At 51.6% G+C, this 25,307-nt stretch overlaps 9 protein-coding genes across 9 annotated transcripts; 6 read left to right on the top strand and 3 right to left on the bottom strand.

The window, feature by feature from the left end:
• Window positions 1-192: 192 nt before the first annotated feature.
• On the bottom strand, window positions 193-1,134 carry Z519_10940 (uncharacterized protein; the record flags this gene model as incomplete). Its single annotated transcript, XM_016768653.1, has 1 exon — window positions 193-1,134. The coding sequence occupies one exon, from the start codon at window positions 1,132-1,134 to the stop codon at window positions 193-195; it is 942 nt and encodes a 313-aa protein (XP_016615040.1).
• A 1,137-nt stretch (window positions 1,135-2,271) lies between these two features.
• Window positions 2,272-3,461, top strand: Z519_10939 (uncharacterized protein; the record flags this gene model as incomplete). The annotated part of the gene is made up of 2 exons (XM_016768652.1): window positions 2,272-3,176; window positions 3,287-3,461. 2 exons carry the CDS (start codon window positions 2,272-2,274, stop codon window positions 3,459-3,461), a joined length of 1,080 nt encoding a protein of 359 aa, XP_016615039.1.
• Window positions 3,462-4,204: 743 nt separating this feature from the next.
• Z519_10938 (uncharacterized protein) lies at window positions 4,205-4,798 on the top strand (the record flags this gene model as incomplete). Its single annotated transcript, XM_016768651.1, has 1 exon — window positions 4,205-4,798. The coding sequence occupies one exon, from the start codon at window positions 4,205-4,207 to the stop codon at window positions 4,796-4,798; it is 594 nt and encodes a 197-aa protein (XP_016615038.1).
• Window positions 4,799-5,315: 517 nt separating this feature from the next.
• Z519_10937 (uncharacterized protein) lies at window positions 5,316-9,977 on the top strand (the record flags this gene model as incomplete). The annotated part of the gene is made up of 2 exons (XM_016768650.1): window positions 5,316-5,660; window positions 5,721-9,977. 2 exons carry the CDS (start codon window positions 5,316-5,318, stop codon window positions 9,975-9,977), a joined length of 4,602 nt encoding a protein of 1,533 aa, XP_016615037.1.
• Window positions 9,978-10,573: 596 nt separating this feature from the next.
• Z519_10936 (uncharacterized protein) lies at window positions 10,574-11,050 on the top strand (the record flags this gene model as incomplete). The annotated part of the gene is made up of 1 exon (XM_016768649.1): window positions 10,574-11,050. The coding sequence occupies one exon, from the start codon at window positions 10,574-10,576 to the stop codon at window positions 11,048-11,050; it is 477 nt and encodes a 158-aa protein (XP_016615036.1).
• Window positions 11,051-11,625: 575 nt separating this feature from the next.
• Z519_10935 (uncharacterized protein) lies at window positions 11,626-12,096 on the top strand (the record flags this gene model as incomplete). The annotated part of the gene is made up of 1 exon (XM_016768648.1): window positions 11,626-12,096. The coding sequence occupies one exon, from the start codon at window positions 11,626-11,628 to the stop codon at window positions 12,094-12,096; it is 471 nt and encodes a 156-aa protein (XP_016615035.1).
• A 497-nt stretch (window positions 12,097-12,593) lies between these two features.
• On the top strand, window positions 12,594-14,715 carry Z519_10934 (uncharacterized protein; the record flags this gene model as incomplete). The annotated part of the gene is made up of 3 exons (XM_016768647.1): window positions 12,594-12,898; window positions 14,089-14,410; window positions 14,482-14,715. 3 exons carry the CDS (start codon window positions 12,594-12,596, stop codon window positions 14,713-14,715), a joined length of 861 nt encoding a protein of 286 aa, XP_016615034.1.
• Window positions 14,716-15,616: 901 nt separating this feature from the next.
• Z519_10933 (uncharacterized protein) lies at window positions 15,617-21,304 on the bottom strand (the record flags this gene model as incomplete). The annotated part of the gene is made up of 1 exon (XM_016768646.1): window positions 15,617-21,304. The coding sequence occupies one exon, from the start codon at window positions 21,302-21,304 to the stop codon at window positions 15,617-15,619; it is 5,688 nt and encodes a 1,895-aa protein (XP_016615033.1).
• A 264-nt stretch (window positions 21,305-21,568) lies between these two features.
• On the bottom strand, window positions 21,569-24,595 carry Z519_10932 (uncharacterized protein; the record flags this gene model as incomplete). The annotated part of the gene is made up of 1 exon (XM_016768645.1): window positions 21,569-24,595. The coding sequence occupies one exon, from the start codon at window positions 24,593-24,595 to the stop codon at window positions 21,569-21,571; it is 3,027 nt and encodes a 1,008-aa protein (XP_016615032.1).
• Window positions 24,596-25,307: the final 712 nt, after the last annotated feature.

Genomic DNA, 25,307 nt, shown 5'->3' with positions numbered 1-25,307 from the left:
ACGTTCGTTTGGACACATAATGTTGCATTCTATGTTAGGTGAACATTGCTCGTCCGCTATCTATCTGGTCTTACCGACTGTCGTGCTATCCGTGATCTATTGATAACGCGAACCCAGGGCCGAAAACGTTTTCTCGGTCTAATTGATTCTAAAGCCGCCAGAAGTAACAATTCTCCCGGGGATTGATTCATGTCACTGTCCGTCCACCTTCTTCTTCAACAGCTCTTCGCTTAGCCTGCCCTCTGCCCTCTCCTCCTTTAAGACCGGCCTAGGAAGCTCAAACCCATCCACCACCCTCGCATAGGTGATTCCTCCAAGTCTGGCCACGGGCTTCAGCACGGCTGGATCAATGAGGGTTCTGTCCTCGTTGATCGCGTCCTCTCTGACCCAGAACCTGACTCCTTCAATGACGGCCAGCACGCCGGTCTTTTTCCCGGGGGTCTCTGGGGAGCGGGACTCGAATTCCTGCGTCGAGAGCAGTTTTCCCTCAACGCTGAACACACTCTCCTTGACCCGTGAGCACTTGACGACCTCGCAACTCGCGGGCGTCAGGCCCGACACGCTCCACTCGGACAAGCCATAGGGCAGATCGATGGCGCAGGCGTTGGCGGCCTCGACAAAATCCTCGCCAATGATGTTGATGACGCATTCGCCCGTCTCGACTAGGTTGCGTAGTGAGTCTTTGGCGTTGTCGAAACCGCCGGAGAAGCCGACACAGAAGATGGGCGGGTCGTGGTTGAACAGCTGCGTGTACGAGAAGGGGGCTAGGTTTGTCGAAAGGCCGTCCTTGGACCGCGTCGATAGGAAGCCCACGGGTCGCGGGATCATGCCACTGATGAGCAACTTGTAGTTCTGCACCGGTTGTCTGTCCGGCGCGTAGGGGTCGATGCTGATGTGTTGTTTCTCGGACGTGGATGATGGTCCGTTCACGGTTGACTTCGATCCCGACCCTGAGCCAGAACCATACGTCCACTCAGGATTCCGCGTCTTGGTGAAGCGCCACGTGCGCGACTCGTCCCAGTCCGGGCGCGAGGCTTGCACTTTTGCAAAGTCGCCGTGCGGATTGCGCTTCACGCTCGCCTCGGCGTCGTGCTTCTCTTGCGCCTCGCGCGGGTTGGACGGGGCTGCGGACATGTTTGACGGATGGCAAAGTACAGGCCTGGATTGAACGAGGGCTTCTGAGGGTTGACGGTGAAAGTGAAGGCAAAGGTGAAGGTGATTCCGTAAGGCGGTTGGGGTTGATCGATCAGACGAATTGGAGCCTGAGGCTGTTGTTTTCTGATTTCATTATGTACCAGAGTTTCCGATCTCGGCTGGGACGGCGGGTTCTTCTCTTTTGAATGCACCCAATGGTCTGACTATTATCTGTACGTCAGCGAGTCCTTGAAGGATAAGCGGCAAGTAAGGCCGGGGAGATTTTGTCGCCGTCGGGCTGTCAGAAATCAAATCGCCAAATGGCAAATCTATTCTGCACTCACCTCCCTCTCCCCAAATAGGCGGCTGGATTCAGAAAATGGGCCTGCCCAGAGAAACATAAACGACAGGAGACAGACAGATAGAACTAAGCCAGCGAGTTTCAAGAGAAGGAGGGAGAGACGGAATTTAGTATCCACTCGGTGTATTGTCTCTCTCTACGAGGTACATAATCTGTGTGCGTGAGAGGGTGGTGGGAGTCGTCTTCATCGTCTTCATCGTCTTCATCGTCTTCATCGTCTTCGTCTTCGTCGTCGTGGTGTCTCCCTGCTTTACATACTCTACGTCATGACTGAGGGTACGTAATGTGTGCGCCGGCGATTGTGCCTCTGCGTCTGTCTGTATATATGTCTCTTTGTGTGTCCTGCGATATCATCTACACTCACACTCCATCTCCCAGTACCGTGCACTCTCGGACGACGGGCACCTCCTCTCCCTGCGTAATGGTATCAAACAAGCACCAATCCCCCATGAGGCGTCGAGTGGAGATGAGCGACTTTGCGGGGTCAGAGTTTCGCGGCATGTGCTGGCTGCTGATATGATACGAGGGGAGAGTCTCGACGGACCTCTTGTTGGCTTGGAGTGGGCTGAGGAGACTTGCTAAGCAGTTTGCACGCGAGGGAGGGAGAGAAAGGAAGAGAGAGAACTCATTTCCCTCTGTTGCTCTTCGTTATTCATTGCTTATCTGACTCCACTGAGTCTGATATGAAATTCAACTGAGATATCTGTCTATATAACCATCTGTCCATATCGATTAGCATCAACTCCCTCTTCCACTCGTTGCAGACGAGGACAACCATGGCAGACTACGAGACATACGACCTGGGCGACTTTGCGCTGCAAAGCGGAGCCACCATCCCCAAGGCATGGATAGCATACAAGACCTTCGGATCACCCAGCAACCCTGCCGTGCTCTATCCATCGTGGTACTCTGGCCTCATTTCCGACAACGAGTGGCTGATCGGCGCCGACAAGACGTTGAACCCGGAGAAATACTTCATCATCATCACCGCGCTCTTTGGCAACGGCCAGTCTATCAGCCCCTCCAACTCGGACGTCGTGCCGTTTCCCGACGTCACCTTCTACGACAACGTCAAGGCCCAGTACCGTCTCCTCACGGAGAAGCTTGGGATCAAGTATTTGAGGGCCGTGCTGGGTTGGAGCATGGGCGCCGCCCAGTCGTTTCAGTGGGCCACACAGTATCCGGACTTCGTCGACATTTGTGTGCCCTTCTGCGGGAGTGCAAGGACGTCCATCCACAACCAGGTATTTTTGGAAGGTGTCAAGTCCGCGCTCTTGGCGGGAAAGCGACTCAGTTCAGCTGGAAGTACCTTGGGCAGGGTGGAGAATGCCCAGGATTCCGTCGCGGTGAAGTCCAACCGTCAGTGGTCAGAGCAGGAGAAGGCGGCCGGTCTCAAGGCCTTTGGGAGAGGCTACGCCGGCTGGGGCTTCTCGCAGGCCTTTTACCGCGAAAAGCTCCACGAGTCCGCCTACGGCGCAAAAGACCTGGAGGATTTCATGGTCAATTTCTGGGAAGCATGGTCCTGTTCAAAGGATCCGGAGAATTTGTTGGTCATGTTGCACACATGGCAGGCTGGAGACGTCAGCAAGCAGGAACCATATAACGGAAACTTCGAGGCGGCGATGAGTGCCATCAAGGCAAAGACGCTGGTGTTGCCCAGCAAGACGGACCTGTATTTCCCGTAAGTTTTGCCGTTCTGTTTGTTTGTGCTCTTGTTCGGTCGCCTGTCTCGACCATCCTCGACTTCAATATCTGGCTCTTGATCGCTCAAGCTATTCTGCTCTATCACAGGCCCGAAGACTCCGAATATGAAGTCAAAAACATGTCGCCGGGCATTGGCCAACTGGACGTCTATCCAAGCATCTGGGGACATTGGGCCGGGGGACCGCCAGGGAATATGGACGATGTCAAGTGGCTTGATGAGCGCCTTACCAAGATCTTCGCCGAGACACCGAAAAGAGGATGAGATTGCGTCGTGTGGAGGCGATGCGGGAAGGCTTCAGGTGTGAAATGTGATTAGTAGCGGTAGGTGGCCCAGCTGCGCCGTCGTATCATCCGCGTCGGGAGAGACCCAGCCATACAAAATTGAATCCAGAATGCTTTGGAATACATGGTTGAGACAGGTTGGCGAGGGGAGCCATATGAGGACTGATCTTTTAACCCGGGGTTGCTTGGCATGCCGTCGCTTCGAGCCCCCAATGTTGAGGGCTTTTGGTTTTGTTTTTCTGAATAGTGCCATCTAAGCAAGAAGTCCAGCCAGCGACCTCGCATCGATAGAAAGTAGCCAAGATGACACGACTTTCCGACACTCCATCTTGGATTTTCTTCACACGGACACTTCCCGATGTGGTGTCGGCGTCTCAAGGGGAGGGAAAATACCAGAAACCCTTCACATGATTTCCATTCGGTATGCCAAAAGGCGGGCCGCTCCCAATTTGGCGCTGTATCCTTGGGATTGGCGGGCTCGATACCGTATCAGGGTCCGATGTAGCTGCTAAATGTTGTGCTCGCAGGACGGACAAATCCATCCCGCAAGACTTCCAGGCCTTATAAAACCATCGATAAAGCTGTGGTCAAGCCGCGTGCAGGGGAGAGGCCAGAGACACTTAACTCGAACCCTCTCAACAGATTTGAAGATCTGTCCACCACAAACGCCGCCCAAATTTGCTCGTCATTGCATCGCACACTTACCAGCCCAGCAATTACATCATGACATCGACCTTCAAGGCAATTCACCTGAACCACGAGATCCCAGACCTTTCTGGTTCCTTTGAGATCACCTGTTCCCCCGGAACGGATATCTGGGACAAGCCGCCTGCAACGCACTCCTTTAATGCGCCAATAGTGTACAGGACTAGCACAGTCGGCTCATTCAAGTCCGCAAAGGTGACAGTTTCGGCCCGGTGGAAGGACAAGTACGATCAAGGCGGACTGTGTCTAGTCATAAGAACGAGTGACATGACTCGCTGGGTCAAGACTGGCATTGAATTCCTCGACAATGTGCCGTTGGTGGGCACTGTAGCCAAGGATCGGTGGGCAGATTGGAGTCTCAGGCCTCTGCTGGCCGAGACAGTGAGTATTGAAAACGCGGCTATTGTCGAGATGGAGAATGCAAGCGACGGAAGTCTCTGGATCTGGCTTGTCAGTGAGAGCGGGAAGAGGTTACCATTGAGAGAAGTGACGTGGTGGGGAGATGTGCCTAAGGAGACAGAGATTTGGATTGGTGTCTATGCTGCGAAGCCCGCACCACACGGCGAGAAGGATGATTTGGTTGTTAGGTTTGACGAGTTGGATATTCAGTAGCAGAGGGAAAGGGGATGAGAGAGTGTTGTCCGTGGCGGGCTGGCGGGCTGGCGGGCTGGTGGGCTGACCGGCTGATGAGAAGAATGCCACGACAAACGACCAACAGTCCAAGTCATGCATGGGCCCGTCTCTCGGCAAAAGCATAGAAAGAGAGACTTCGGGTTGGATAAAACAGTCTCGAGGACAAGGTTTCCAGTATCAATGAATATGCAATCGGAGTGCCTCAGAAGCAAGGTCAAGTGCTAAAGTGAATTGACGCGTCTCAATGTGGACGCGTTTTTTTCGAACATTATCGCCGACATTCAACCACCGCCGCCATCATCAATTTGGCATTGCTCCCAGCACCAGCACCAGCACCACTACATCCTACCTCCCTTGCTGCACCTAACTACCATCGAGCCTTCAACCTGACAACGGCGCATCCTGGTCGTGTAGAACAACTGTTCTCCATCCTCCGATCGTGTCTCGCAACGCTTCTCGAAAATGATCGTCGCCCCGTGACACCCCTCTTTGCATCATGCCCTCTCGGCCTCGCAATGCCGCTGCAGCAGAAGCTGTGCAGAGTCAACGTCGATATGACATACCAGGCCTGCAGTTCGAAGACACCCTGACATGGCGCGCCGGCAAACCAATTGCCGTGGGAGACCTTCTCACACGACTCCAGAAGCTCGCTGGCCAGCTGCGCCATTATGACCTGGATGAGGTCGACTCGCGTGCCTTTACCACCCTTGCGCACGATCTGGCAAATCCAAATCTCCTCGGCCACAAGGACAAAGGCGTGAGAGCATGGACCGTCTCCTGCATTGTGGATGTTCTCAAGATCTGCGCCCCGGATGCGCCGTTCATCGAGGGGCAATTGAAGGTGGGCTGGCTCTTCTCAGTGGCTTTTAGCTGTAAGCGTCGCAACTGACAAGAGGGGTAGGACATTTTCACGGTCATTATCAATTCCATTCTCCCTGCTCTTGCAGATCCAACCAATGCATACAATGCGCAACATGTCTACATCCTCAACTCGTTGGCTGAGTCGCAGAGCATCCTACTGGTAACCGACATTCCGAACCACGAGACCTTGATCACGTCTCTCTTCACCACAGCTTTTGATATTGTCGCGGGCTCTGGGAATAACTCTTCGGGTGTGGAGGTTTCAAAGAGCGTGGAATACCACCTAAAGAACCTTCTGGCTGCAGTTGTCGATGAGGTTACCCTCCCTCAAGAAGTTACGGACATCATCATTTCCCAGTTTATGCGCGTGGATACCCGAAATGCTCAGGACCACGGAACCAAAGGCAAGAAACGGGATGCTCGTGACAGCAAGCAAGGGACATTGCTCCTCAAGGAGTACCCTCCAGCATACAACATGGCAAAGTCGCTGTGCACCACCTGTCCCGAGAAAATGACGGCTCATATTACACAATATTTTGGAACTGTCATCGTCGACGCGACCGCTGCTAATGATGTCCCTCAGCCTTCCCACAGGCGTACTGCTTCGGACCTGGATGGCGATGGTGAAGAAAGAGAGGGCCTAGCAGATTTGCGGAAAGCCCATCGTTTACTTCGAGAGTTGTGGCGTGCCTGCCCAGATGTTCTCCTGAATGTCATTCCTCAAATCGAGGAAGAATTCTCCGCTGATTCCCCGTCTCTTCGTCGCCTGGCCACTGAAACTGTTGGAGATATCACTGCCGGTATTGGCATTGCCGGCTTGCCTCCATCTGTGCGCCTCGATCCTGCTGCTTACCCCTTGCCCTCGATTGACCGTCCAAGAGAGCTGCCTGCGCAAACCACAAACCCGCTCTTAACTCCTGCCTCCCCCAAGCCTTTTATGGCGGTCCACGCCGCGACATATCGGTCCTTTCTCGGCCGTCGGAATGACAAGTCATATGCTGTTCGCGAAGCATGGGCCAATGCGGCTGGTCGAATCTTGCGCACCTCGGCTGGAGGCATCGGTCTGAATCCTCAAGAGCTTGAGGACCTGCTTTCTGGGTTTGCTCAGATGCTTCGCGATCCAGAAGAACATGTTCGGCTAGCAGCCATCCAGTCCGTCGACAACTTCCCCTACGAGGATATGATCAACATTCTGGGAGCGGATGGCGGCCTAGCGGAGCCGTACACCGTGTTTTCCTCTTTGGCTGAGCGCGTCATTGATCGAAAGCACCACGTCAGAGAGGCAGCATTTGAATTGCTTGGTCGGATTTGGGGCGTCGGTTCGCGCGATATCGAGTCGGGTAGCGAAGTCGTCAAAAGCACCATCGGGGAGATTCCAAACCGTATCTTTGGCGCTTATTTCACGAACGAACCGCACGTGCACGCTGTCATTGACAGAGTGCTGTATGAAAGCCTATTGCCACTCTCTTTCCCGCCATCAAAAGTCCAAATATCCCGCTCGGAAAGCCAACAACAGCGAGCCAAAGGAAAAGACGGTGGTTCACAAGAAGAATCGGTGTTCGATCCTGACGCCATTCGAGCCCGTCGCATCCTAACGCTAGTTCGAAGCTTGGATACGAGACCTCGAGCGGTGTTTTACAGCCTTCAGAATCGACAGGTGCAAATGAGCAAAGGCATCAGAGTGTTCTTGGAGACCTGTGAGGCATATAATGGAGGCGTTGTGGATGACGGCTCATCGGAGGCAGCGCTGGAGGAGCGTCTCACCCGCATGATCGAGCAGCTGTCGAAAAGCTTCCCTGATCCTGCTGAGTTTGCCGCTGACCTCTGGAGGTTTGCCAAGCAACACAATCGTCGTTGGTATCAATTGATACGATTTGCCACTGGTCCCGAGCACGATTACCGAACGGTCACCAATGCCATGAAAGAGCTCATCAAACGAATACGCGAAGCGCCGAGCACTTTGCAATCGCTTGTTGATACGATTCAATCGGTCTTTTACAGGTGTGCACTGCTCGTCTATAATCGCAGCCATGTCCCAACGATCATGGCGATCTCGCGGACTGATGAGAGTGGTCTGGGTGAAGTGGCCCACGAGGTCCTGAAGGAGATCTCAGCTAGGAACCCAGAAGTGCTCAAATACCACATTCAGACGTTGTGCAAAGAGCTCGAGGACGAAGCGCCAGCAGCTATAAGACCCGAACAAGACGGTGCGCCTGATACTCTGAAGGCATGCGCGGCGTTTGCTCGAAAATACCCGTTGGAAATGCCCAAGGAGCGCAAGTTTCTGACTGCATTGGCGCAGTTCGCTTTGTTCTCGAAATCCCCACGAGCAGCGAAACATGCCGTGACCATTATCATGATGGCGGCTGACAAAAAGGAAATGTACGCAAAAGACCTCCTGACAAAGGCGTTGAAAGTTATTGAGCCCGACAATCCTCATTTCCTTGCACGCTTGGCTGCGATAGCGCAGGTTTGCCTCCTCGCACCAGCCGCGGCAAAAGTCGATTTGGATGCCATTCAGGAGCTTGCTGTCTCGAAAATCTTACTCCAAAACCAGTCGCCTAGTAAGAAGAACGATCCGAGTGCTTGGGACGAGAGGCCTGACGACGAGACAAGAGCCAAAGAATTGGCTTTGAGGATTCTCGTGAATCGTTGCAGGGCCCAGGATGAAACCACGGATACCGACGAATTTGTGGCACTGACCAAGGAGACATTGAAGCACCTCACGGCTTTGATCCAGAATGAGGGAGAAATAACGCCGTCGAAGGATACACCGCCCTCGCAGAAGAATCGACTCAGGCTCATCGCTGCACACCTGATATTGAAGCTCTGCAGTCATAAGAGAAAGTGTGACGACTTCATCGACCCTCGAACGTTCATTTCAATCGTGATGATTATAATCAATCCTCCCAATCCAGTGCGGGCTGGGTTTGTTAACTCACTGAAAAAGTATCTTGGTCTGAACCGCTTGCACCATAGGTGGTTCACGGCGCTCTTTCTTCTAGCTTTCGAGCCAGACACGGAGCTACGAACGTCGACTGTGACTTGGATTCGAGCCCGGGTACAATTCTTTGCCAGGCAGCAGCTCCAAGCAAGTCCTGCAAATAAGAAAGGAAATCAAAACGTAATGGAGTCGACATTTGCACGTCTCCTAAGTTTGCTAGCTCATCATCCGGATTATCCCGCCCCACACAGCGCCGACTTTGAGGAAGAATTGCTCGATTTTGCCAAATATATTGTCTTCTACCTGTGGGCTGTTGCCACGGAAGATAACCTTTCGTTGATCTTCCACATTGCACAGCGGGTAAAGGCTGCCAGAGACGGTATCACAGGCACTGATGAAGCAAGTGAGCGACTGTATGTTCTCAGCGATCTGTCTCAGGCGGTGATTCGAAATTACGCGGATATCATGCCAACGCATGCCAGGGGATTCAACCTTCTGCAGACATGGCCCGGCAAAGTCAGCCTCCCGCGCAACTTGTTCAAATCACTTCCCAGCCACGAAGCAGCGCAGGAAATCGCTGAGAAGAATTACCTGCCCGAGGATGTTGCTATTGGACTAGAGAAGATGATTCGGTCCTATATTAAAGAGTTGAAGAATGCAAGCCGACCGCCTAAGCGGGCAGTGGTGGCCGAGAAGAAGCGGAACAGTGACGCCGCGGGGTTGAACAACGATGAGGATGATTGGGAAGGGAGAAAGAAAGCGGCAAAGAGGCCGAAGAAGAGTACTCTTGCCATCCGCAGAACACCGAAACCGAAGCGCAGGAGCTCCGAGCTTGCTAACAGTCCGAACCTGCCGTCACGGAAGAGTACTCGTACTTCCAACGTCGTATCATATGCAGAGTCAGATACAGAGGATGGGGACGTTGAAATGAAAGACATGAAGTCTCCTGCAAGAAGTCCAACGGCTCGGAAAAGGGTCATGCCAAAGAAGCGAGAGCCGGACGAAGACCAGGACCAGCCGGAGAATGGCGACGGTGACAACCAAGACGAGAGCGAAGACACAACCCACGAAGAACCAAGGAACAACGTTGAGAGGCCAGCTCAGGAGAGAGGTCCCGAAGATCCTGCCCATGTTGACGAGGATGAGAATGCTGCTGCTGCCGCCGTCAGCGAAAACGATGATGAGATGGCAGAGAAGCAAGATATATCCCGGCCCTCGAGGGACAAAAGGAATGCAGTTGCTGGAAAGAAAGGACGAGGCAAGAAAACTACGACTAGGGAAAGTACAGTGGCCAAGCAAAAAACAAAGCCGGCAGTGCGGACGACCAGGCAGACGAGGAGCACGAAGACGTGAGTTACGGCATGAGCTGATGGGAGTTCATCAATGGGATTTGCATTGCAACGCTTCGTCGGGCATTTTCAAGGAGGATTGTGTGTGTTGAGCATGGAATATGGGCTGAGCCTACCACGACCACAGGCCATCGGACGATTTGTATTAAACACTTTGAAAGGTCTACAAGAACAGGCAATTTGCTAATGATGATATCAGACGGTGCTGAGGCAGCGTAGGATCTCGGAGTCTACAATGACTGTCGAGCACGGAGTATTTGTGGTTGACACACCTCGTCTTGGCCATTTCTTCCGAATATGAAATTGGTGGCGCCGAAGCGACCGGACCAAACTTCGGTCGGCTTGCGCTGACACCCTGCTTTCTTCCTTGCAAGAGCTTGAACAAACTCGGCATCTGAACAACGATGGAGCCCCTGCTGGGCATTCGGCATGGGATACGAACATGGCCTGGTTCTTTTTGTCAATCAGGCATCCATGAAGAACTACTACTTAAGACGTTCCTGCGCCGCCATGTCCTTCTTTCCTCACTGCCGTACAGCTGACAGACCCATCTAGGGCATCCTCATTCTGTCCAGTGAAAGCCGTTACAGCTTGACCACTATGCCGGCATTATCATCAATCGTTATCGACGCGCCTCCCCAGGACGTCTGGAAGGTCCTCGTTGATTTCCCCAGCTGGCCGACTTGGAACACTTGGTTCTTATCCATCCGTGCCCACTCGAACCCCCTTGAACGAGGCACACTGGTCACCTTTTCCAATAAGATGTCTGAAACCGCGAAGCCTAGGACATATACAGCACGCATCACCACTTGGAACCCCGAAGAGACAGAGTTTGCGTGGAAGGGCGGCCCGCTGCCCGAATCGCTGGGATGGGCTCTAAGAGGCATTCATTGGTTTAGGCTTGTGGCGCAGGATTCCGGGAGGAAGACGTTGTTTGATCACGGTGAAGATGCAGAAGGGTTATTGAGCGGGTTGATTCCAGGCAGTATGATGAGCGGTTTGGTCAAGCAGCTGGACAAGTTTAATGGCGAGTTGAAGAGACGGGTTGAAGAAGGACCAAAAGCCACCACCCCTTGAGAGAGAGAGGGAGGCAAAAGGAGGGATCAACGTGATACGGCAAGGAAAGTCTGTTGCTATGGTGAGGGTGAGAATCCTTCCACTTTTTCATGGATGTTCCTCTTTGCCTACTGACAATCACCAGGTCCAAAAAAGCTCTTTTTAGCAACTTACATCCCGACTTTGCCCAGTTCACTTTGGGCACTTTGGTCTTTGGTCTTTGGTCTTTGGTCTTTGGTCTACGGATAACCAATATCCCAAGGGTATCTTGCATTTTGTTTCATACCCAAAACCTTACGGGCCGCTCCTGTTTACACCACGTCGATGCTTTGTCCTCTAGCCCTAGATCTCTTTCCATCATTGTTCTCTTCGGAAGAGCGCATAGTTTGTTCTGCCAGTGCTTCTTCGCGTCTTTGGCACTTAGCAAGCCAAAGATGCCAGCGTTTTGCTGTAGCTACTGCGGCAAACAGCTTGGTCTGGTTGGGCTCAAACTGTCCTCATTCGTCTTGCTGACGTGATTTAGGTCAAGCCATTTCGCTGGAGTGAAATGTCGCTTTCTCCTTGCAACTATCCTTTTCGTCACTCAACTCACCAAGATGTCTCATTACAACCCCAACTGGGGTCCTCCCAAACGCTCCACTACCAACGACAATGCTGGCGAGAGACAACCGATCTACCATGCAAACCCAATCTTCCCTCGCGATGACGGCCGATCAAACGACTCCTCGTGGATTGCTCAACTAATTGTTCCGTCGGTGGCTGATTCTCGACCAACTGTGCCAGTAGCTCCCCCACGTTCGGATAGCACCCAGACTAGCAAATATTCCCTCGGCACCTCTCCGAGCCAGCGCCAGCTGGAGGGATTCTCAAGCAGCCGGAAGACCGGGACACTCCCAGCTAGCCCACCGCCCGAGACCTCCCCAGGGAGGTTCTGGCTCGAGAGGTTGTCGGTCAGGTTTCAGCTCGAGAACTCAACCCACATCGAACAACGAAATTCTAAGGAAAGAGCTGCTGGTCAACGACTTCCCCATCGCTTTTGGGAAATACACGCAAGTCTACTCGAATAAGTTGCAGATTAGCAGATTCCCTCAGAAGTACGGGATAACCACAGTCAATGCCCTGAGCCTAACAGCGGCAATGCTATTAACCAGGTAACACACACGATTGCAAGACAAAAGAAGAAACGACTGGTTTGCCTTCTGCTTCAGCAACTTAGACTTGAAAAGAGGCTTCCGGATCCGGTCGCTACTGACTACCTGAACTTGTTGATCACGTCGGTGCAACTAGATGAGAACATCACCAAGCCGCGCGAATTCGACTTTATGACGAGCACTCAGCCGGTCCTGCTCCAGGTTATGATAACTATCGTGCGACGTTTGGAAAACCAACGGTAATCTCCCCAGACAATCTCTTTACGCACTATCGCGCCGATCTATACAATCTCGGATAGCCGTCACGCAGGAATCGAACGAAGATGTCTGATGCAATCAACGCTCTTCACGTCATCCTCAGCTATTTGCCTTGCCAGCGGTGCTTCTCTGGGAGTTACACAACAGTTTCCAAAATGGCCACGGTAAAGGGACAGATGTTCTACGGTATTGCTCCCCAACCGGCTCTTCCTTGGTCTGGCCCTTGGGAAACAGAAACTGGTAAAGTGCTAGAGGGCAAAGGTGGTCTCTACAGTATTCTGGGAATCTCAAGAAGCGTCCGGGGATCATTCTGCTCCCCCGGATTCGTGGACCTCAACATCTACATCAAGACACTCTGCTTTTGGCAGCACGGGAAGGTGATTGAAGCCTCGCAAAATCAATATCCCTCTTCCACTCCGGACCGGCTTAATCAGCTTCAAAATACCTGTGCCGGGCTCTGGTAAGGGAAAGCCTCCAGGAGCAAGGGCTAGACCGGTTCTCTAGAATCAAACGCCTTGGCCGCACTGACCGACTACCCAGAGGTAATTTCTGCGAGATGCGACAGATCAATCAACAGCATTCTGGTGGAAACGTCAGAGACAACTTTTCCATGAAGCACATTTGGAAGATGGACACGGACATCTACGTCGCCAAAATTGGGAAAGAGTCACAGAAAGGGTACATGGCCGTCTCAGCCAACCTGCTTCAAGTCGTGCCCGGACGCCTGAAATCTGGCGTTATCCCCCAATTTTCGACTCGATAGCCAGAAGAAAACTATCGGATGATTGTCAAACGTGGCTGTCGCACGTTTTATTCCAAGAACGCTGCCGAAGGCGGAGCAGCTGCGTTTTGTGGACGAGCCGACACAAGCGAAGCATGATTACGCCATGGAGGGATTTGAGTAGTGCGACCAGACCCAGCAGCAGTACGCTGACGATAACATGTTTCTGAAGTCGAAGACGATCTCGAGCTTCTAAAAGCAGGATGATGCCGTCGAAAGGCTGCTCAAACGTTTCAAAGAAAAGGGTGACCAACAAGTTATTTGCTTATCCCTTCTCATAACCTGGAAATCTACGGCGCCATCAAACGAGCTAGAGATCAACGTGTCGGAATATCCACTGTCTGTCATGTGCTTAAACCCTCGGGCGGAGTACTTGGGCCCCAAACCCCCGGCTTATCACAAGGGTAAGAGTCTCATGCCCAACGACGACTTTCTAGAAGATCAACTTGAAAAGTGGATGAGACTACGGTGAACCAGGCCTTGTGTGGTGACCCAAAGATTCTGTCACATAAGACGATGATCATTGGTATTGATGTGGCACATGGAAGCGGACCAAGTAAGCACTGCCCTAGCTTTGCTGCCGTGGTTGGCAGAGTGAATGCAGAATTCTCACAGTGGCCAGCGATTTTGTTAGCGAACCCATGTTCTACGACAGATGAAGAAGAGAAGGAAGCAAACGAGAAGATATTGGATTTGGACAGTGCCGTGCATCAGCGATTCCTTGATTACTACAATCGGCAATCATGGCAAGGTTTCAGAGGGGCAAAAGCATAACGGCATCCCGGACCACATCATCGTTTACCGCGACGGGGTTTCGGAACCACAATTTACAACGTGCAAAGAGTACGAATACGGCAAGATCGGAGCAGCGGCGAGAAAACTCTTCGAGCAAAAGTCAGTGCCCGTCGAGATTCTACCCCAGTCACGATTATCTGTGCTATCAAACGTCACTACACCGATCTCAAAGCACCTTTTCAACCTCCAAGTGCTGTATTGAATCACCGAAATAAAGACGAAACCATCAGCAACAATGCACTGCCAGGATGTGTGGTGGTGGACCGGAGCAACTATGGGCAGGGGAGTGACTTTTTCCTGATCGGTCAGAAGGCCATTGGGGGCACCACGATACCAGAGCATTACAATGTGTTGCAAAATCCACACAACTACGACATCCAGGACATTGCAAGGATAGTAAATTAGGTCTTCCGTCCAATTCAACGTCTTATCCCTGGATCCCATCCTAACAACCATCATGAAATCAGACGTATCATTTGTGCTGTCTCTTTGGGCGCTCGCGAACTGCGGTCGGGCTTTGCACGTCAGTCTACTACGCCGACCTGGTAGCCGACCGTGCGAGGTGTTTTGTCCGACCGTTCTACAACCCTCCGAGAGAAGACGACAACCCGGCCAAAATCTTTGAAGACAGCGAACTGCCCCAAATCAGGCGCTGCCTCGAAGTCCATCCCAACATCCAAAAACACATGGTTTACATCTGAGCACCCCTGCAGTCCTGGACATTGCCGAGGTTTTGTGTTGATTGGGACATCTCGACAAATTAGCTTGCATGTAATACCCTGAGCGGTGTCGTCGTTTTACTTACAACGGAGCCTTCGAGAAACCAAAAACAAAAACCGACATTTGCGACAAAGCGACTCACGATTATGGATTTTGCCTCGCCTTTTTCCTATTCATCTCTTTCATCTCCAGAAATCCCCTGGCGGAACATCTCGGATTTTTGCATCGCCATTACTTACATAGGTGGTCAGTGCTCTCAGATTTTACAAGGACGCTATTGGTATTGCGGACAGAGAAGGTGTCGTGAGAACGTTGACAGCTGAGAGGCGAAGAGAGATGTCGGGATGAAGGATCAAGAACGCTGACTGTGCATGTATACATTGAAAGAGAGGCTTCGCGACGTCCTGCCGGTCTCGCTGGGCGCGGAGGGATTGTGTGTTTATGTGCGTGTTTATCGATTCGGATTCGTTCGCTGCGATTCGAAGCAGGAAATAAGGAACCAAATCAAATCGAAGGCCTGGATTTTATTTCTGTTCTCGATCAAGGTACTTATCTACTTGTACTCGTTTTGCGACGAGGAAAGGGACGTGATAGACAAGAGGGACAGATAGAAAGGTTTCTCCCCTTCCCCCTTTTTTCAATGGCATTTTCTTTTATACATATTAAAAACATGCCTTTCCGGCTGCATTGCCGATCTGTCTGTGACTACTACGAACATATCTTCGATTCGAGGTTTGCGACAGCCTTAATTTTATTTTCTTTTGCCTCCGTCCACTTCCATTTCCCCATCCGGCCACCTGTTCATTCATTCATTCATTCATTCATTCATTCATTCTGTAAGCCAATTATCGCATGACAAGCAAGCCTCGTGGTCTAGCGAGACTAGACTTCAAAAACGTCCTCGCCGACCCGTTCGCGGACAATCCTCACCCACTCCCTCACACAGCCCTCGACGATCTCGTCGTCGTCTTCGAGCATCTCATTCACGTAGATCATAGTCTCGCCCGACCCGCCGACCGCGACGCCGCCTTCGGTCAGCGCGGCAGCGCTCGATGATGACTGGCCTAGTACGACGTTCTGGAGCCACTCATCGCCCACATCTTCGGACTCGGTGAGTGCGAGGTGCGTGCGGATGCTCGCAAGGCGGACGGCCGCGGAATTGCTGTGGCGGAGTTGGCAGAGGAGGTGGTTGAGGGCGTGGTGGTGTGCAGGGACGTCTTGGACGGCATTTGCCAACGCCACGATGCAGGGGATCACCCCATCCATTACCACGTTTCGTAAGGAGCCTTGGCCTTGACCTTTGCCTTTGAGTTTAGATTTTGAGAACGAGGCCAGACTCAACTGCCCGACGAGAAGCCCGGCCAGAGGCTGGAAATGTGAGAGTGAAGTGAAGAACCCATCAGCGTCGTGGGTTGCGATTGTTGTCAACAGATCCAGACTCGACTTGTACAGTTTCAGACCTGTTTCCTCCGAGAGGTCAGGATACACGGCGGGCTTCGCGACCGTATTTCGATTTGTAGGGTTCAGCTTCATTTTAGTGGCGGCTGGAACGGCACCGTCAGTAGTGGACCGGAAGATGTCGATTATTGGAGGGAGTAGATAATTCGCGAAGCTCGTAACGATACTCTTCAGCCTCGTGAAGAAATGGGTGGCGAGGAGGTAGAAGCTTGTTTGCCTCGCCCTCCGTGCTCTATCCACCTGCGAGTCCCTCTCGACTGAAGAGGAATCATCGAGGCTGCGTTTGGTCGCCCAGTCGACCCATCCCTCAAAGATTGGCCGAAAGGTTGCCTCGTTAAGTTTAAAAATGAACACAATACTCAACTCATGCAGCCTCTTTTCAACGTCCTCAATGTCCAAAGAGGGGGCGCCTTCGGTATGGCTCTCTTCGTCTGCAGTGCCTTTCTCTTGACTGAGCCGTCGCAAGTCCAAAGCCTGCAAGATGAAACTCGATATCTCGTCTGCGGCTCCCACGACCGTGGACTTCCGGTTCCGTTCAATCGCTTTAGAAAGCATACCCAAATACTCGGCAGTCGCTTCTCCATCAACCTCCCCGCCGGAGATAACCGTCGATTTCCAGGCCTGATTTAAACTGCTCACCAGTCCTTTCAAGTGCAATCTCTGAGTCATGAGGTCCAGCACCTCGAGCCGAGCCTCCTTGCACGACGCCTCGTCTGGTTTTGCGAGGCACGAGCGGTAGCATAAATCGAGGAGAACAGCAACATTTTCGTCACTGATCACGTAGGGAGTGTGAGTAAGGAACGAAGAAAGCAATGCGAAGCAAGCATTGTGAAGCTCCACGCGTCCTTCGGTCTTCCTACTTTCGCTCTCTTTTGACAAGAACGATTTCAAGAGATCCAACACTTGAGGAAGGGCCTGCGCCACGATCGGAATCCCTCCTTCTTTAACGACCTCCGTCATGCTCGCAAGACAGAGCAGAGACATGATCTTTGTTCTTTCATCGCGGGAATCAAGCCCGCAATCAATCTCGATCAAGGTAGCTGATGCGGCAATGACATCGTCCGGTTTCTTGCGCCCATACATCTCGATTATGCGATCGAGACAAGCAATCGCAGCATGCCTGAACGCCTCATCAGTAGTGGTGCGGATGATTTGCCGGAGGGTGGGGAGGAACGCGACAGCCTCGGCTTGCGTTCTAGCATCCCTCGAGCTCGGAGCGTTGTGTTGGAGTTGTGTTGCGAGCACTCTCAACGCTAGAGGTTGAAGCTCATGATGACCCTCTCCGAGTTGGACCATATCGTGCAGTAGATCGGGCATAATCTTGAGAAGGTCGGCAAGGGTAGGTAACTCGAGGAGCGAGCTCAGACATTTCCTTGTGGGTGGAATCAGATTACTGTGGCTGGACTTTTGGGATTTGAGCATGCCCAGGATGCGGGTGATGCAGATTTTGAACTCGGCCCAAAAGGTCTCACTTTCGGCTTTATCAGACTTTGGGAGTCCATTTACCTGCGTCTTCAGACTTTTTGGCTCAAGGAGTTTCGAAGCTACCCCAAGCAAGGCTAGTGCTTCTTGCTCTCTCTTCACATTCGGGGTAGTTGTGCTGATGTCCAATAATGGCAGAGCATTATGAGGATTCTCGGAGAAGATATCCGTAGTCAAATCGAGAAGTTTTCTGAAGGTCAGAAGCTGAGTCGATGCTGAAAGGTCGGCCATCAAACCCGCAAAGAATGAAGATAGATCGTCTGAACGCCGTCTTGATGCAAGAAGAGCAATGATTGCAAACGCAAAGTCATCAGCACCAAGCCTGCTAAGTAACCGTTGGTAAAAAGCAGCCCTTCGATATTGAGGAACATGGTCGTATGCTGTAGCGAAGCTTGAGAGCAAGCTTGAAGTAGAGTGGACAAGTTTTTTGGCATCTTGCTTTTTCAAGGCGGCAACTAAAGGAGGGATTATTTCGTCGATAGCTTGATTCGTCACGTAAATTGAGCGTTCATCGTCCTTCGAAAGTATGCCCTTACCCATGAATGTAAAGATCGGCATTACGCTATGCAATATCCGATCTGGAGCAAGAGACGCCAGAGAGGAACAGAGAAGCAAAGCTGTGGTTTGGACCTGTGGGTTTTCTGATGATCGAACACAATCGGTGACCAAGTCGGTGCGAATGCTAGAGACGTCAATGGCTGGTCTTGGTGATTTTCGTGCATTGTCGACGATTGCCAATATGCTGCTCAGGCAGAGGTTGAGAAGGTAAGGAGATTCAGATGTACCCATGTCCTTAACTCGTCTTAGAATGATCAACACCTCGAACATGCCCCCAAGCAATTGCGGATGGGTTTGTGGTTTGGAATCTTCGATCAGCTCAAGCGCAAACGTCAGCCTCGCCTCGCTGACATCCAATTCGATTGCTAGATCCTTCGGGATACTTTCACGCCCATGGCTTATACGGCGTCTCTTTCTGGGTTGGACATCCGTTTGCATCTGAGCAAGACCGGAAAATGAGTGATCCAGTAGTGCAGCGAGAGCCTCAGTAGAGAGAGTGACTGTGTGCAGAACTTGACGAGCTCCGGCAGCTTGAGCCGGGTTTTTGGAGAAGGACATATCGAATAGGCGTACAGCAGCAGAGATCTGTGACTCATGATGCATGTCCTTCCAACTATCGGCAATTCTGTCGAAGAGAGCTGTAACCAGGGCAGCGCGAGGCTGGACTTTATCATCAACAAGCATTGCAAGAATATGCTCAACCGCTTCCTTATCCCGCGCATTGACGATTTGAACCATTACAGCATCAACTTGACCCAGGGAAAGACCTTCTGATGACGCGGCATCTTCAGCGTCCCCTTCTCTCGATGATGCCCAGGCCTCGAGGATAGGTGAAAGAATCTCGCTGCTGCTTGAGTTGCCAACTCTGTGAATCCCCATAAGCAGTTCAAGTATTCCTACCTTGACTCTGAGCAGAGGGCAGCCTAACGCACAGCCAGTCAACAGATCAAAGAGCGCATGCTTTGTGCTCTTCTTTAATTCGATATCGGCAGTCTTCAACGAAGGCGTGCGATCAGGACCGTCAAAAGCTGTCTGAAGAACTGTGCGAATGTAGGAGCGATCCAAAACGCATTCTTCCAAATAAGGCAAGTATGCTTGCTCCAGGATTTTTGCAACCTGCGAAGGTGGTAGTGGTTTGATATGTGGCATGCCAAGTGCATCGTACACCGTTTCTGCTGCGCGCTGATCGCTTTCTTTCGAGGCAGCCTTATAAATTGCCACTATGCAAGCGACGGATGCACGTCGTACATGTTGGATATCATCAGAAAGGAGGACGGTAAGGTAAGGAATCAGCGACTCTGAATGATCCACCACCCCCTGTTCGATGACTTCCGAGAGAAGTTGAAGAGCAGCATTCCGATGGGTAACTGAGAAGGCGCCCAGAGCCATCCTTAAAAGGAAGCTAGTATGCAAATCCGAAGGTCTTCCTGTTTGTTTCCGCCATAGTGGAATCCCTTCAAAATGTTCCAGGAGCCGCCTCTCCTTACAGCAAAGCACAAAAGCTTGGACAAGTTGATCGAACAGCGGGAAACGCTTCCCAGCAACGAGGAATGACGACTCGGTGGTATCAGAAGGTAGGGATGCAAGCACCACCTCCACTCCAGCTGAATTATCTGTTGACCCTTCCTCGAGGCTGTCACGTTCCATGGGGATGTGTTCGAGGAGAGGTAGTTGCGGAGCTTCGATCGTCTTCTGTAGAAGGTCTTCTACCTCTGACTGAGAGCGGCCGGCTAAAGATACTGCATTGGACAAAGATGGCGAGAAGTTGGAAGAGCCAGCCAGAGCCTGTAGTAGACGGACTAGCCGTGTCCAGCATTTCGACTTTGGTGAGAGTCTGGAGTCCGTCGAAGAAAACTTCCGAAGCAAAATGGCAAGTAACTGACTTTTTGTCGCTGCCGGGAAGAGCTCCTTAGCAGTGTCAAATATATCTTCGACAAACCGCACTCTCCTGTCCATATTATTTTCGTTCAATCCCAGGAGTGCTGAGCTGAGCAAGGCTTCGAACAATGGGGCAAAGCGAACTTGTTCAAATGACCGAGACAACCGCGTCCCCAAATCTTTGATGTTAATGAACAAGTCAAGAACATCTTTGGAAACTCTTTTTTCGGCCTTTTTTGTTACGAGGATAGCCAAACATGCCAAAGCTTCCCTGGAATCCGCTGTTTCGTTGATGATGAATGGGGCAATAGCCTTCATCAAGGAGTCAATGACATGATCCTCCAGATCTAAAGTGCTTGCACACACGAGGCTAATCGTGAAACAAGTAACTGTCAACTCGGGACAGCCATTGACTTCCAGTCCTTCATTAAGCAGTGGTAAAATCTTCAATAACGCATCTTCTGTCCGCTGTTTTTGTACTTCTTTTCTCCCATTTTTGACCTGGCTCAATCTTCCCCTGATGGCCTCGACAACAACACTGGCCCAGAAACGGTGGAGTTGTGGGTGAGCCGCACCTTCTTGGCATGCCTGCAAGGTGTAGTCGTTGAAGAAAGAGAAAAAGACATCGTTGTGAGTGGCACTGTGCAGTACAGCATGCCGAGGAATATTGGCTGCCTCACTGTGATAGGGACCCAGGAACTTCCAGCCATTGACGAGTTTGTCTGTTGGGATAATGCTCAAGATATTTCGAAAAATTGGTGTTTCATGGTACGGTAAGACCGTGGCAAGAAGAACATCTGTGTTGTAAATGTGAACTCGAAATCTTCGCACGAGCCATTCCACTGCTTGCACGCCAGGTCGAAGCATCAGCTTTGATCCAAGAAGAGTGAGGCATCGCTCTAACACGAGCCCTAGCGCTTCATTTTGTGCCTTGCTGAGTTGCTCTCTGTCCTGCGTCTTCGCCTCGGGACTATATAGATTGTGTTCAAATTCGTGCAGTCTTGCGTCCAACAGGCACAACTCTTGGAAACCTTTCACACATACTTGGTATATCGTTTCCCAGTCTTGACTGGCGGCAACATTTCGTTCGAAAAGGAGCGATTCAGCGTGTGCATCCCGTCGGGCGCGGAGGTCGAGTTCGTTTCTAGAATTTGCGGCGATAGTGCGCAGCTGCGCGGCAAAGGTGGAGGTCATCGCTGGTGCCGTAAAGGGAGGGTAGAGAGACTGGGAACTGCTTCCATGAGCGACAATGCCACAGTGACTAGCTGCGACGAAATCGTCTGAACCGATAGAATCTGGTCGTTGAAAACTTCACTGTCAATCAAGCGTGGAACTTAAAAAATTATTTGGAGGCTTCGGACATAGCGGGCATAAGGATCACGCCAAGCGAATTAGCGTGCATCCTTGTCCAGGTTTGCCTGCTTGTTTGTGTGGCGTACGATATAATATGCGATAAGTCTACAGAAAGGTATCGGAGATGTCTATGTGCAGCCGCATACCTCTATCTAGCATATTTTGATACACTTGCCGAAGCTTTTCATCGCCAATTGCGTTTCTCAACACAGGCTCTGTAAATCCCAGCATGCATAGTTCCTTTGACCACGGGCATGCGCGAAGCGACGCATAAAAAGACTGTGTTGCCATAGCTGCGTGATAGGGTGCCCTCTCTTTATGTTGAGTGGATTTCTTCATCTGTGGACCCGAATAATCATGGAACTTCAATAGGGATGTCTCCCAGAGAACGTATGATTTCCATATTTCGAGACTATCATGCCCTGGAGACCCTAGCTGAGTTGCTCGTTTAAAAGCCGAGCGGATGCAGTGATCTGTGCTCCCCGCGTACGATGGTCTGTTGAGTTCTACCATTAGGTCAAACACGCAAGGAATCACACTTGCTTTGATTTGGTTATGGCGCGGTCCTTCTGCTTCGGGGTTGACCTGCCGCAGGCGGTCAAATAGCCCGGCTTTCTGAAGGAAATAATGATGGAGCAGGAGAAGGTTGAGGTTATCGGGAAACATTTCTGCCGAGCCCTTCAGTACAAGACCAAGCTCGCTCGGTTTGAAAGACCTTCCGAAAGTCACCGAATGGGAATAGATAAAGCGAGCTCGGTGCTCGTGAATAGCCTCAAGTACGGCAGAAGAGATTGTCGACAGACCAGCGAGCGATTTGAGAGATGCAGAGTATGTTTCTAGAGCAATTTCAAGAGATAAATCGGCATTGAGATACTTGTGAAACGCCAGGATGTCGACCAACGCCGGTAATCGCTCTGCTCGACTCAGGGAGCGGCTCCCCTCGATATGCGTTTTGATGTATTGCTCGACCTTAATCTGCAGGGCAGCAGAGGGTTTAGTGTTGGCTTCGATTTCTTGTTGAAGCCGAGATATGTCCACCTGGGGGTCTGTTATCATGCCCAGGAGAGTCCTAGCATGTCGAAATTGTCTCCGGCACATGTACGAATATGCCCAATCGCGCCACAGAAGGAATGAATCAATTTGAATCTCTTGGCTGAGCGAGTATCGCATCGACAGTGCTGTGGACCAAACCCTTTCTGCGCTCTCGAAGTTCTCCAGATGGCACTCAAGCAGTGCATATGCATTATAGAGTCTCAAACTGTCAGCCCTATGCTTCAGAAACGACCTCGTTTGTTTTCTGGCTGATTTCAAATCAAATCCAGCTTCTAAAGCAATCGCATATTCCATATGTGCTTCTCTTAGTTCTCCGTCGAAAGCCAGTCCTGCAAGTTGACATATGGTCCGGCGAGCAAAGCCGAAATAGGAGGCGATGACTCTCTCTGGGAGAGAAAATGGAATGTTGTGTGTCCCGGAGTTCAATTGCCGAGACTCTAGAAAGACTTCTTGAAAGCGCATGCGCATGGGAAAATTGTAATCCACAAGACCAGCAGATAGCAAAGAGATGCTGTACGCAGGGGACTGGCTGTAGATGAAGGGGTCTCTTTCCCACACCCTGGACTCAGGTAGTGATGAGAGTGGGGGAAGCCCTAAAAACAATAAGAAGGCGTCCTGCAGTAGCCAGGAGCCCTCTTCTGTGGTCGGGGAGAAGAGGAAGTCTCTGATATCCGGGAACAGAAGAACGCGATACGGATCATCCTGGTCGACCTCATCGAGAGCCCTTGCAGGCATTCCTGCTGTCTTTTCGAGGCCATTTTCGGCGGATGCCCAGGCATCGAAATCCATATCTTGCACATGGAAGATTTTGTCGCTTTTTGGCTCGATCTCCGCACTTGCATTTGAACGCCACCCTGCCGAGCCCTCCTCCCCAATCCGTGCAACTTCGCTGTCCCAGAACTCCTGGAATGATGGTACGAGCTCGGCGCAAGGGAGGTTTGGGGGACGAAAGTAGTTGAATTCGAGGAGCGCTTGCCAAATTCCAACCGCGCGCTCGGTAAAACCGGATTGCCACAGAAGCAAGGTCAAGCGTAACAGAATGTATATATAGCTCGTATCTTTCGTCCGGTCTGCACACGCATTTTCAGTCTCGTGGAGCCACTGCTTATAGGTGTTCAAACAATCCTCAAAGCTAAATTTGACGTGATTGGTTTGGACAAAGTTGAGGTAAAGCCGCCATAAGTCGAATGTGGCATCGTCGTCGAGGAAGGTTCGCCATTTGGAGGCCTGCTTATCTGCATCCCAAACCATCTTCCCCTGCTCCATGAGACCGACGATCAGAACAATTCTATCTTCGCGAGCCTTAACGCGTGACAATGCTTGCTCATACAGCGATATTTTCAGATCGACAATGCCCCTGGACGAGGAAGGACCGGAGCTGTGGGAGTCGTGTGCACTGCTGAAGAAGACCGGTTGATACTCTATCAAGGCAAGCCAGGCCGACACGTCCTCGGGCCTCGCTTCCGTGGCTCTCAAGAGTTCGATGTGACGTTGATGAACAGGGTTTCTTTTGAAATCCTCAAAGGCATTCTCAGAACTTGCACGCCCTTGGATATCCGAGTCCGACTCATCACTTTCGTCGCCTTCCAAACTCGGATGCTCCAAACCTGGCAAGATTCGTCTCCGTTTCCTTGGATGATCATGGTCCAACCTCAGGAAGTCCTTGTGGAGATCTGGTACGTTGCTAACTCCAGACTGAACATTCAGCACTTCTTGATCGTCATTGGGAAGGTTCCAAAGTAGAGACTGTTTACGGGACCTTCGTGTTGAATCAATCTCGACATTTTCCACATCGAGGTGAGACTCTGACCGTGAGATTATGCGATAATTCGGACCCAAACCGAGCAAGCCACCGTGACCGGCTAGTCGATAGCGCGGAATAGCATGTCGATCCAACGACCCATATGTCAAATTTTGACGATCCCCTTTGTGGTCTTCTACGAACAAAGACTCGCCTACTTCTCGACCACGAGAACGAGCTCTCGCAGATCGCTCTTCGACGTCAAGTGGGGGCTGAGAACGGGATAACTGGTGAGGGATTTTCCGATCGTGAGAGACACCACGGTGTGAGGAAGGCATCACGCGCAGGGAATTAACCAAAGGAGAGATGCAAGATCCATCGTCGAATTGCTGTCGTTTACATGGCAATGGTCTGGATCTCGAGAGCCCGGAGATTATTTCTCGACGCCAAGGACTGGGCCTTCTCGGGTCACGTGAGTCGCAGCCGTCTGAAGCAGAGGTAATAGCAGAGGCGGTTATTTTTTGGGATATACTCCCTCGCTCCGTACCCTTTCGTGTGCTGACTTATCTTTTGAGTGGATTTTGGGGTATGCTCCCCAAGCTTTCCAAGTGGGTTGTGGCAAGTGCCAGGCATGTGGTTTCGGTTATCGAGGTGCAGCCAGTATTCCAAGCACCCACCCAAGCAGTGCACCCAAGTTCACGCCTAGGAGCCCGCCAATCCCGCAAGACAGAGCCCCCTTGGCGCCTGTAGTTTACGTCACTGTGTCACCTAGAGACCAAGCTGTTGGCCCTAACTAGTCCGGAAAGCTTCCCCCCGTAGCTGCCTGCCCTTGTTTGGACCCTTTCGTGATGACTTCGATCTCAAGCAGCTTGGAAATGCTAATCCAGATGCAGTGAGTCTTGATACAACACCTCGACCTGGACTTGGACCATCGCGCATCCGGCTTGAGTCGTCTGCATTTGCGGCTCCCATCTTGCAATTGCTAAGACTCAACTCGGACCCCTTTTATGGGGCCTGTGCCACGGTACATGCCATCAGTCCTGGCCCTTC

This window comes from Cladophialophora bantiana, assembly GCF_000835475.1.
Source record: "Cladophialophora bantiana CBS 173.52 unplaced genomic scaffold supercont1.20, whole genome shotgun sequence".
NCBI lineage: Eukaryota > Fungi > Ascomycota > Eurotiomycetes > Chaetothyriales > Herpotrichiellaceae > Cladophialophora > Cladophialophora bantiana.
Note: the sequence above shows the minus strand (reverse complement) of the source record. Positions and strands in the feature narration are given on the sequence as shown.